The sequence below is a fragment of the Dicentrarchus labrax genome, unplaced genomic scaffold (genome assembly GCF_905237075.1).
Source record: "Dicentrarchus labrax unplaced genomic scaffold, dlabrax2021, whole genome shotgun sequence".
In the NCBI taxonomy this organism is placed as follows: domain Eukaryota; kingdom Metazoa; phylum Chordata; class Actinopteri; family Moronidae; genus Dicentrarchus; species Dicentrarchus labrax.
Window position 1 is genome coordinate 19,857,407 of NW_026136723.1, and position 11,501 is coordinate 19,868,907.

The 11,501-nt window shown below is 47.6% G+C and overlaps 1 protein-coding gene across 4 annotated transcripts in view; it reads right to left on the bottom strand.

Moving 5' to 3' along the window:
* The window catches only part of ash1l (ash1 (absent, small, or homeotic)-like (Drosophila)), a 31,027-nt gene extending 20,265 nt beyond the window's left edge, over positions 1–10,762 (bottom strand). For 2 of the 4 annotated variants that reach the window (XM_051389609.1, XM_051389606.1), the window contains exons 1-4: positions 10,593–10,762; positions 9,281–9,381; positions 5,535–6,338; positions 271–4,690 (exon numbers count right to left, since the gene is read on the bottom strand). In XM_051389609.1, coding sequence (XP_051245569.1) covers positions 271–4,690; positions 5,535–6,143 — 5,029 coding nt within the window. In that variant the 5' untranslated portion in view covers positions 6,144–6,338; positions 9,281–9,381; positions 10,593–10,762. Of the gene's footprint in view, positions 1–270; positions 4,691–5,534; positions 6,339–9,280; positions 9,382–10,137; positions 10,386–10,495 lie in introns of those variants that run through there. The other 2 variants (XM_051389607.1, XM_051389608.1) reach the window with 2 other exon arrangements.
* Positions 10,763–11,501: the final 739 nt, after the last annotated feature.

Genomic DNA, 11,501 nt, shown 5'->3' on the forward strand with positions numbered 1-11,501 from the left:
CAATAACCTTTAACAATGGCAAATTTGATTTGGGTCGGAAATGAATTCTTTGCTGAATCGCTCAGCAAACTCGAAAGCTTATATGTCCAAGAACAAATCAACGCAAATAGCTCACTTCTGCTATTGTTAGTGGTCAGTATACAAATTTTCTTTATTTTAAATGAACTATGCAGATGCTGTTGTAACCTGTATACCAGTTTATCAGTGGATGCTGTGCTGTAGGCAGCCCATTCATAGAGACTCTTTTACATGTCACCAAATTAGACTTACCTAATTCTCTCCTTTCTGCTGATGTTGAGCGGTCTTTCCTCATCGGCCGGTCCATGCGGGGGAAGCTGGAGCTCTCTGTGACTACATCAGTCTTTCTGCTCCTGCCCCCCTTCAGTGTAGTGCGGGTGAGAGCAGAGGCAAACAAATTTGTAAGGTTTGGAGAATCATGGGCTCCTGGCTCAACATCCTCCGTGGGGGTGAGAGGCTCCTCATCCTCGCTGTCTGAGCAGCCTGTTGGGTCTTCAGCCCGTCCATCTGAGAAGGGACCCTGGCCAGGCGACACATGGCTCCGTGAAAGCTTAGAGTAGTCTGCCTTAGAGCTGCCCATCCTGAACCAGGACTCTACTGGGTGGTGGCCTTTTGAGCTGCTACCCAGTGCAAGCCTGGAAGGGCCTAGACAGGACATGGAGCTCTCTTTGCGCTTGTACCTTTCTGCAGATGAGGATGACGAAGAAGAAGGGGAGTTGGCCGAAGTGGAAGCAGCTTGCTTGCTGGCACTGATGCTGGAGGTGTCTCGTCCAAAGCGACATCGTTGTAAAGACTCTGGCATTCCTAAACTGCCAACTCGCTCTCCTTTCCCTGATGCTCCACTGTCAGAAATCCCTGCACTAGCCCGGCTCCCTGATGCTCCTCTTGCTGCTTCCTCCCTGTCGTCCTCAGCGCAGCGCTCTCTGTGTTTGTGTCTGTGTTTGTGTTTGTGATGCCAGTTGAACGAAAGCTCAGAGGACATGGGTGGGTACAGGACAGGGGACCTTCCTCCTCCCAGGTATTCCTGCCTAAGCAGCTTGTGTTTTTTCTTGTGAAACTTGGAGGGGTTCAGCAGGAGATGTGAAGGGTGGTGATGATGCATGTAAGATGTGGGGGGAGGAGGGGGGAAAGACGGTGAGTGGTGAGAGTGGTGGGATGGCGCTGTATGGGGTGACTGGTGGTGTGGGTGGGGATACAGAGCGCTAGCTGGAGGAAAGCCTCTGTAATAGCCCAACCCCAGGGGCCCAGAGGAGTAGGGAACACTGTAGGAGGGGTGGTAGAAGCCTCCACTAGAGAGTGGGAATCCAAGCCCAGGTACAAAGGGAACCTCAGACATGGACTCCCTCAGTTTGGGAGGCCGCCCCCGTTTCTTCTTCATGTCTGGTTTTCGAACAAAGTGCAATGGGTCACAGGAGTATGCAGGATGGGAGTAGAAGCTGCCAAAGTTAACCCTGAAGATTGTGGGCAGGAGGTCCCTGTGGACATAATGATGTGGAGGAGGGCCACCGGTGCCTCCTATGCCACCACTGGCCCTGCTGCCCACTCCTGGCACTCTACTTGTTCCCGCTGCTACGCCTATTCCACTGCCGAGCCGGTGCCCTGTGGTACGGTGTGCAATCCGTATTTCACTCAGTCTCACAACAATCTCATCCAGCTCAGCAAGAAAGTCTGGGTCATGCCGCCGAGAGCGCAGCTGTAAGTACTTCTTCTTGCGTTTCCTTTTCTGTCTCTTTAGCTTGTCATAGCCAGGACACCCATGGCTGCGGCGTTTACACTTGTGCTTATGTTTCTCCTTGTGTCCCAATAAGGAGGAGGCGGGAGCTGCTGGGTGTGGTCTCCGGGGATCAGGAGATGACCTTGCCCCGTGGGGTGATGGAGAGGGCGAGGGATGTTCCATGAGCACAGTGGAGTGTCGTCGCCTGCCTCTGGAATTAAGGCCCACCCCTGGACCGATAGCTGAACCGATGACCCCTTGCATTAATAATCCACTGCCCATACTGGGTGGCATCCCAATTCCACCCAAGCCACCTGCCCCTCCAGCTTTCTCACCACGGTCAGAGGTGCTGTTATTGTCTGTTCCTATACCACTGTCACTGGGAACTGTCTCCTCACTGTGTGACTCACTGACTGGGGATGGAGTGGCTTCCTTTAGCTCACTGAGAGGGGCAGGGGAGGTGGGATGGAGTGGCCTAGGAGGGGAAAGCTTATGATAATGGTAGTGCTGCCTATAATGGTGGTGGTGGTGATGGTATCCACGACAAGATGACTTTTTCTGGGAAGCTGCTGTGACCATAGATGATGACGTAGAGCCCAGCCCTGGGTTGCGGGGATTAGGGGCTGAAAAGGTTGGGGGAGGAAAGGAGAACGTGTTGTGGCTATGATGGGGGTTAGAATAGTGAGAGTGACCTGCAAAGTGCACTGAGCCTGGCTCCACAAAGCTGGCATCGCTGATGGGACTGTGGCCTCCACTAGACTGTGAGAGGGAGGGGGAGGGAAAGACCTCTGAAGAGCAGAGCTGGTGCTGTTGTTGGGACTGTGATTGATGGTGATGGAGAGGGGAAGTGGTGCTTGGGGATAGGAAGGGTTCTGGTGGTGGCGTTGCAGCTGTGGAATTAGTCGCTGCTTTTGGTTTACGGCCTCTCCTCTTACCCATGTATATTGTGCCCTTTTTACTGACATTTATTTGTGGCCCTAGTTTTCCCCCAAAAGAAGCTGCCAGGGAGGACAATGATTGGGTTGTAGCTTCCACAGTGCCAACCACCCCACTGGTGGTACTTTTAGGGGCTTCTTCTGTTCTTGGGCCTAACAAAATTTGACTGAGAATACGCTTCCGTTTCATACTTTTCATCTTATTGATCTTGCCTATGATAGTTTTCATAATAAGCTGCCCATTTCCTTTGCTGCGGAACCTTTTGTCTCCCATGTCCCCTGCCTCCGGAGCCAACGTGGGAGGCTGACCCTCCTGGGGTAAGGTAGGAGGAAGGCGCTTGGGGCGTCCACGTTTTCTAGGCATAGGTTTAGGGGGGTTCAGGTCCACCTCTGGGTGAAGAACAGGGGGGTCCTGCTCTTCTTTGGACTTTAGTAAAGATGAAAAGACCTTGGAGGGGGCCAATTTGTTAGGAAGGCACCCACGGGCTGGTGCGTCAAGCCTTGGCATTTTAGACTTTGGCCTTCCCCTTTTCTTAGGCTGGGGCGGGAAGAGCTGTGATGCTGGACTTTGTGGCACAGGATTTGGTTTGACCTTATTTGGGTTGGGAGGCCTGCCCACAGGTCTTTTAATAGGTGGTGATGGTGTTTCCAGGCTTGAAGATAAAGGAAAGGGGTTTTTGCTCTGGTCGAAAGGACTGTCCTGGCCTGTTCTTTGACTCTGCGTCTTGTTCATAATACGGGTCCAGCGGGGTTTCCTTCCTCTGCGTTTTTTGAGAGGTTTGCTGTCCTGCTCTGCGGGAGAGTCTAGGGATGAATCAGGAGAATCATCTCTAAGAGGTGTTAGTGGGCCTTCTTCACCATCTGGCTCTGGTGATGAAGATGCCCTTTGTCTTACAGGCTCAGGGGGACTGCTAGTGCGACCAGGTCGGCTACTATCCCTGTTGGGACTGCGCTTACTTGGACTACAGCTCTTCCCCCTCTCAACTCGCAGTGACTGATTACTACCCCCCTTGTCTTTCCCTTCTGGCTTTCCTGTTCCTGTTGGAAGAGGGCACTTGGTTAAGTCTCTGGGGCTGTCCCTTTCCTGTTCCATCTCACTTGCACTGCTTTCCTCTGCCAAGGCAGGACTCTCTCGTGCATGGTGTCCTTGTGAGGGAGCAGGGGAGCCCAGGTGACTCACTGCACTCACAGCCCTCTGCTCAGCTGAGGTGGTGGAAGAGGATGAAATGGGACAAGATGGCGAAGATGTGGTGTGGGGTAAGCAGTGAGCTGGACGTGACTGTGGCTTAGAAATGCTACTGTTGCTGCTGTCATTGTTGCTGTCTTTTGACATGGCTGACAGGCGGTTATTGCCATAGGTGAGTGCTGGGCTGTTGCTGCGACTGCTGCTGTTGCTGATATTGTTACCACTGCTGCTACTAGCTTTCCCAGCCCCTTCTATGTCCTCCTTCCTCAGTGGTGTCAGCGTGGGAGAATTTTCCATAACACTGTCTTTGTTTCTAGAACCATAGGGCCGACCAGGTGGTCGTGATACAGGAGGTGGTGGAGAGAGGTGTACCATTCTTGAATATGTGTTCCTATTGGCCATAGCCCTGTCTCGTTGCTTGGCTGTGGGGGCCATAAAGCCTGAGCTTGGGAGAGGAGAAGCAGGGTCAGTCTTTGCGAGTTTGGCTGGCTTAGGGGTCTTTGATGGTGGGCAAGTCGCTATGAGTTGAGCTAATTTCTCAGTGACTGTGGGTGCTCCCCAATTTTGAACACCCTTATCCTTGTCTCTCTGACTTTCAGTGCTGTAGGTGTATTGAGGAGCTTTAACTCCTTCAAAGTTGGGTTCCTTTGATGCAGGTAGTGGCGGAGAAGGTGAAGCTGTCCGAGGGTTGGGTTGTGGAGTTGGTGTTTTCTTCCCAGAGGGATGCGTTTTGCTGTCTGGTGGGGGGCGGTGAAGGTTAAGGGGTCTCTCTGATGTGGTGTTGGCTGCTTTCGTGTCTGGCTTTGTATCAGACTTGCAGTCCATCTTTGGTGAACCCTGCCAGAAAAAAGGGACAAAATGGCATGTTAATAATGAGAATGAATAGGTGGTTACTGAGTAAATAATTATTACTTTTAAGAAATACATTGCCATATTACTAAATTAAATGGATATATGTACACACTTTTGTCTAGAAACACTTGAACATATTTTTAAGTAATGTACTAAAGTCACACACTCACATATCATTGCAAATGTGAAAGGTATGTGGCAGAATTAAGTGCTGTTATGGTGCTAATGCCGCTGAACCTAACACATCTGGCCAGAGACAGCCCCAGCAAAAAGTGCAAACTATCAATCAGAAATGGTTTCTATACCCCTTTATAAACTGCAATTCATTGATAGGGTTTTCTGTCCAATGCCGCTTGCCCGGGAGGCAGCATGCCCACGGGGGAAGTTACACTCAACTCAATAACACTTATCAGGGTCAGACTGGGGACAGAGAGCGAGAGCAAGAGAGAGGGGTTGCGCAGGGGAGAGGGGGGTGGACAGGGTATGGCCAGGCAGAGACAGACGATAGACGACACAGACGGAGGGATATTGGAGGGGGTGGTGCATGATGAATAGAGACAGGCCAACAGAGAACACAAAGAAAACTAAGGAACAATTTATGCTCTGCTCTTTATCTGTGTAATAACATGGTGATTACTAGGGTAAGCTTGCTGTGGACCACTGCCTTACCGATGACTGACTGTCAAGAAAGGAAGGTAAATGTAAAAGTATGACACACACAATAAATATAATACATTGGTTAGCATGCCGTCTGTAAATATTGAAAGGTAACGTGTGAATCCGTTGCTGAATCAAAATACATAAATTGGCAATGTTCCCCCCTCCTTACCCTTTTTGCTGGAGCACTCCCATTCACTTGGGAGGGTGACAGGGTGGTAGTGCTGACAGGAGGAGGAGCAGGAGTAGGTTGTGTAGGAGCTTTAGCAGAGGTGGCTGATGAAGATGACGTGGCTGGTCTGTTGACACTGGGACTCTTCTCCTTCTCTTTTTCCCTGACATGTGAAGGACTCTGGCTCTGACTGCCTGGCCCATCACTTGCAGCCCCTGCACGGTTTCCACGAGCGCCGCCTCCTCCGCGCCCTGTATGCCTAACAGTGGCCCTGAAGGCTGGTCGGCACACATAGTTCTCCAAGATCTTAGGAGGCTTCTTCATGCGCTTAGCTTGAAGGCCAATCTTAAGTTTGACATTGCCCTCGGAGAGGCTGCTCTCTTTGATGGAGAAATGGGACTGGTCACCGCTGGCACCTCCTGGCCCACCTGCTCCTGCGCCTCCAGTTCCAGCAGAGACCGTGGCAGCTCCCTCCTTCTCTCTGTCTCTCTTTTTCTCCTCCTCCTCTTCTTTCTTTCCACCCCCTCCATCCTTCTCTCGCTCCCCTGTTGGGGCACCTGAGAGGAGAGGAGGCGGAGTTGCAGTTCCCCCCTGAATCTTTGAATCCATCAGAACTGTAGGGGGTGTGCAGGTTTAATAGGGAAGGGAGGTTGTGGATACCAGGTAGAGTTTATTTTAGGGAGTGGGATGGGGGTGAAGGGGGGAAAAGGGGGAGGGGGATAACGGTGAGGGTGAAGCGCTCCTTGTTTTTAGGTGGCTTCTGTCCCTTCCTCGGCTGACCAGCCCTCTTTCTCCGTCCTTCAACTGTAGGAGAAAAGACAGGTATAGCAGGGAGAGAGAAAGAAAGGGAGGGTGAGGGAGAGGACAAAAAAAAACTCCACATTAGTCACAGCAACAGAGAACATCAACCAAACATTGACAGTTTTAAACAGTGCCCTGCAACTGAGAAGTATAAAAGTGTCTCTTCATGAATGATGGTGGAAAGCAGACAGAGGGCAACAATTTTTATCATCTATTTGGTTAGAGGCTGTCCTTCATCCCGTCTGGGTGACTTTTTATGGTGTGTTCGTCCTCACAGTCTATAACAATCTGTGACCTATTTACACAGTCAAAGCTCTTCTACCTGAGAAATGTAACCTTAGGCTCAAGGACTCTGAATTGTCCAACTGAGAACTACTACAAAGCCCACAAGTTCAGAATCAATACTTAATCCCACAGAGCTGCCACATCCTTCTGAGGTGTTACAGGATAAGATGCCAAATGAGCAATCCCTTAAGTTGCCTCATTAGCAGCAGTGAAAACGGATGCATGCGATAGTGCCAAACTGCTCATACCCTACGTTAGCACAGCAGCAGCAGAGAGCAGCATGTTTCTTAATTGTGCTCCTTAGAGGACAGCCCAATTCAATGAAGTTGTCTACAGCTCCCTGTGGCCACTGGGTGATTTAATGCGGATTCGCCCCCAAGCAGGTGCTTTCTCTGGGTGAAGTCATTTGGAGGCAATTCAGAACTGTGACCTCAGCACATTGGGCCCACTGGGACTAGACAGAGGATCTAGCCGCCTTTCGCAGGCTACGCCAGCAGCAACTGAGAGTGAGTGATAGAGCGTCAACGTGCCGGCGGTTTCTCTGCGCCCTACATTAGTGGAGAGCACTAAAGGAGCTACTTAATGGAGCCTCAGGAAAGTCATACAAGTCGTCACATCAGTAAAGTGTCACAGGAAGAGAGGGAGAGAAAATAAAAAGGAATCCGCCTTACACCGAGTCCTAGACCATGTTTGTTTTGGATTATGACTGTGGAAAACAGTAGTAGAGATTTTTGTTGTTGAACCACACAGTAAACGCAGCCCGATTTTTTGGAGTCTGGCCTGTAGTTCCCCCACGCCCTCTTTTCTGTGTTTACTTCAATTACTCACTCCATTTCGCCTCAAAACTGCAGACTCCCCCTCGCTACACATACCACACTCAAATCACACCTCCCTCTTTTCTTTAACACTCCATCAATCTCTCTGTTCTTTCACCATTTTCTTTAAGCTTTTCTGTCCTTTTCCTGACTCGAATTCGCCTAACTTGGAAAAGCAGTAGTAACAGCACACAAACTAAAGTCACTGTGTTCCTACTTTAATCAAAAACACATTTCACCCACCATCCCCCCCAACTCTGTTCCCTGTGTCCTTCTCTCACCGAGTGACAAATGTTCTCCTCTCATTCTTTTATACTAAACGCTTGCAGAGATACTAACTGCTTCCGCTGCCTGACAGCAGCTATGCCAAAAATAAGCCAGTGTAGTACCTAACTCTGTGAGAGGCTACCGACAAGAGTCTAGAGAAAACCCTCTCGGAGAGTCAAAACATTCCTCCCACCTCAAAGCCAGGTCATTTACTGGTACTTGTTCTCCTTTTAAATGATACTAGGTCGACTCGCTTTCTAGTGTGTGATTGGTAAGCCCCAACACTGAGGCGTATCTCTTTTCATGTTTAGCATCGTGGTACTTTTGTATTTACCGAGCAGTTAAGATTTCACTGCAGTCGTTTCGTTCTTTGCAGTCATACTGCAAAACAACAGAATAACAGCACTACTGGTTTTTGAAGACCACATATCAGTAAACGCCTGCCTGTCGCTTGCTTTTACTTTCGGAGCAATAAACCAGGAGTTAAAAGTAGAAAAAGACAAGGCATATAAAACAAGCACAAAATGTCAGATATCAAAATGAAAAACAGAGAATCAATAATCAATATCAGGCCAACAATCTAAGAAATGGCAGAGCAGTCAGGAACGTAGTAAACAACTTCCCGCGCCCCCTCCCATTTCTTTCCCCTTACTCCCTCCCTCCTTTCACTCCCTCCTCACTTTTGCACACGTTGTTCATAACTGCTGATTTCCCTTTGGCCATAGCAATAGTATCCAACCCGCCCACCCCCCACATCATTCACATGAGGGCTGGCGTCTGCCCCCAGAGCGCCTTGTCATTTCCAGGGCTTTTACTCTATGGGTGTTAGTACAGAGCTCAGGGAGGGAGGGAGGGAGGGTAAAGCAGCCAAATTCCTTTACTACTACCATAAGTTTATATTCATATAACGTGCCTTTAACCGAAAGAGTCGACTATAATGTTTAAACCTCGATGTGCAATAAAGGCTGCAATCAATCGGACCGGGATGGCAGGTGTCGGTCAGACCAGCAGCATGCAAACACCCTCAGTCTGTCGCAGCCTAGGGAAGTTAATTCCGTGTTATTAACTGACTTAAAAATACAGTGCATATAATTTAATTAATCACACTTTCACCCCCTACCTCGTGTTATGCAAAAAAAAAAAAAAAAAACGTGGTTGACCAGCGGAGGGGCTGAAGACACCCAATAACGTTATCCGCTTTCGGTTTCCTGTACAGTCAACACTGCCCCTCAAGGGAATAACTCATGAGTCTGCGAACAGATCACCTTAAAAACATCTCACTTTAAGTATTCAGTCAGCAAATGTATCCCCATTTTAGTCACACTCATAATTACTGTTAAAGAGTGGAAAGGAAATCCGGCCTCAGAGGCATGCTGTTGAAGTTTCTATAAGCCAGTTAGGGTGACACTGCAATGCATGCAGCCGAAAATACATAACTGTGCACGTCTACTCGTGGGTAAACATTAAGACTATTTAAATCAGATGCAAGGAACAGTGAGCAAATCTGGCTTCAGGCTGCACTGTAGTGTCAAAAACAACTACTTTAAATGTGATGATATTGACCTGAAAGTCACTCACCTCTGTAATTGTCCAGAAACGGTGTTCACATTATTTGGCTCTGTGTCCTCTCCCTTCGTGTACGTATCAACGTGGTGGCCACATATTGTATGGTCCGAGTGCTGAATTGCCAAAAAAAAAAAAAAAAACATAAATAATAAAAAAATAAATAAAAAAGAGTCAGATATGGCTTGTATAAATGTTGTTTTAAAGCATGTACCCCATGAGCTGAAGCGACCAAGGCTACAATACTTTGCCACACAAACAAATGTTTATGCAGGTTTTTTGTGGGGGGTTTTTTTGTTGGACGTGCAGAAACAGGGTTTAAAACAAGGTACAATAATCTTGAACGCAGCCACAGAGAAAATCTGAAGCAATGCAAACAGCTCTAGACCACGAAATCTGATTGTTGAACCTTGGCCACCTCCAAAAAAACACCAAAGTTGCAATGCTGTAAGCGGAGTGTCAGCATGTGAAACATCAACCCCTCTCTCTCTCTCTCTCACACACATCTCTCTCTCTCTCTTTAGCTAAAAAAAAAAATGTATTTCCATAACATTTAGGATAACAGGGCAAGGCGGTAAAGTAATGGAGACGGCGTGGCCACTTTTATGGCGCTTAATATCACGCATGCATTGTGTTTATATATTTATGTAACAAGCTAGTAGCTACCCATGCAACAAATAACAATAATAATAATAATAATAATAATAATAATAATAAGGCAGCCCTGTGCTACATTTTGTAATCAATGGCACAGTGGCAGCAGCTAACTAGCCATCTATCAGCAGCCTGTTTTGAGGACGATTTATGCTAATTTCGCCCTGCACTAGCTTTAACTTGTACAGTATGAGAGTGGCAAAAACACCTAACCTTACCGCTTTCAAACTACCTGTGTAAACCGAGTGAATTGTTGGACACGACCCCACTGGACAAGTGATGCACATAATCTTACATCTCCCGTCACATTCTCGTAGGCACTCGTGTTACTACATCTCGGGCTACGACGGCTAACGATGCACTTAGCAAGTCAGCTAAAACCAACGGGAGGAAAAAAAAAAAAAAGAAATCTTCCCCCCGTTCAACGTTGGTTCAGAGACAAAAACCACAATTTATATAAACCGACTTTAACACACACGCAAAAAAAATCGGTGACGACCTGTATTCCAGTGGTGTTTAATAACAGATGCAGCGCCGTGTAGGTTATTAAAAAAAAAAAAAAAAAAAAACACTAACTGTCAACAAAATGGCGGCTGCGTTGAATCAACAGAGACCCGAAATGGATCTTCCCTCTTATTTCTCCTCCCTCGCTGTTAAAATCCTTTTTCCTTACAGCAGCTGGTATCCGTAAATATCTCCCGAGACGCTCCGAAATCCACTCCGACACGCCGTTAGCTAGGCCTGGATGTGTCAGCACGGGCCTCTCTCGTTAATCGGGCCTCCATGTCTGCTCAGCCCGTATCGCTACTGTGTCAGTACAACACGGGCATTCTCGGTCCCACAGAGGAGGGGAGGAGGGAGAGGAGGGAGAGGGGAGGGGAGGACGGGCCGAGGAGGGCGGAAGGTAGAGGGGAGGAGAGGAGAGGAGAGCAAATGTCGGTCGTACGCGGCTCCTGCGGTCCCTGGTCATTGACAAAAAATAAAATAAAAATAAATGTCTGTGTTATTCATTATTTGACTATTTTCGGCGCTTTGTTTTGAGGGTGTGTTTGTACTGGTGTGCAACAGTCAACTGTCACACTGCTGCCACAGAGACTGTCAACATAACCTCACAGTATATGAGGCTGCATAAACAGGAGCCTTACCTTCAACCTATAAATAAGTAATTCCTGCTCTATTAAGGTTTCCTCTGTTCTGTGAGAGCTGAGGTGATTAGTCGACTAATCAAGGCAGTATCACTGGTGTTAGATTAATCGACTGATATGTAATTTATTCAGCAGTGCATGGCTTCTCAAATGTGAGGATTTCTATGTTTTAAAATTACTTTTTCCATTATTTTTTTTCTTTAATTTCACTATCATTTTGCCAATTTATGAACTAAATTCTTAATTGGTTAATTGAAAAAATAATAATCTATAAAAACAAACTATTGTATTCTTTTCCTTGTTGTTGCATTTGTCTTTTGTTAGCTGTAGACTATAATATACTGCAGGTTGTGCCGTCACCAATTGCTTATTGATTATTTTAGATAATTTATTTGTCAGTAAAGGTCAGAAAATCATGGAAAACTAGCTACTCAGTA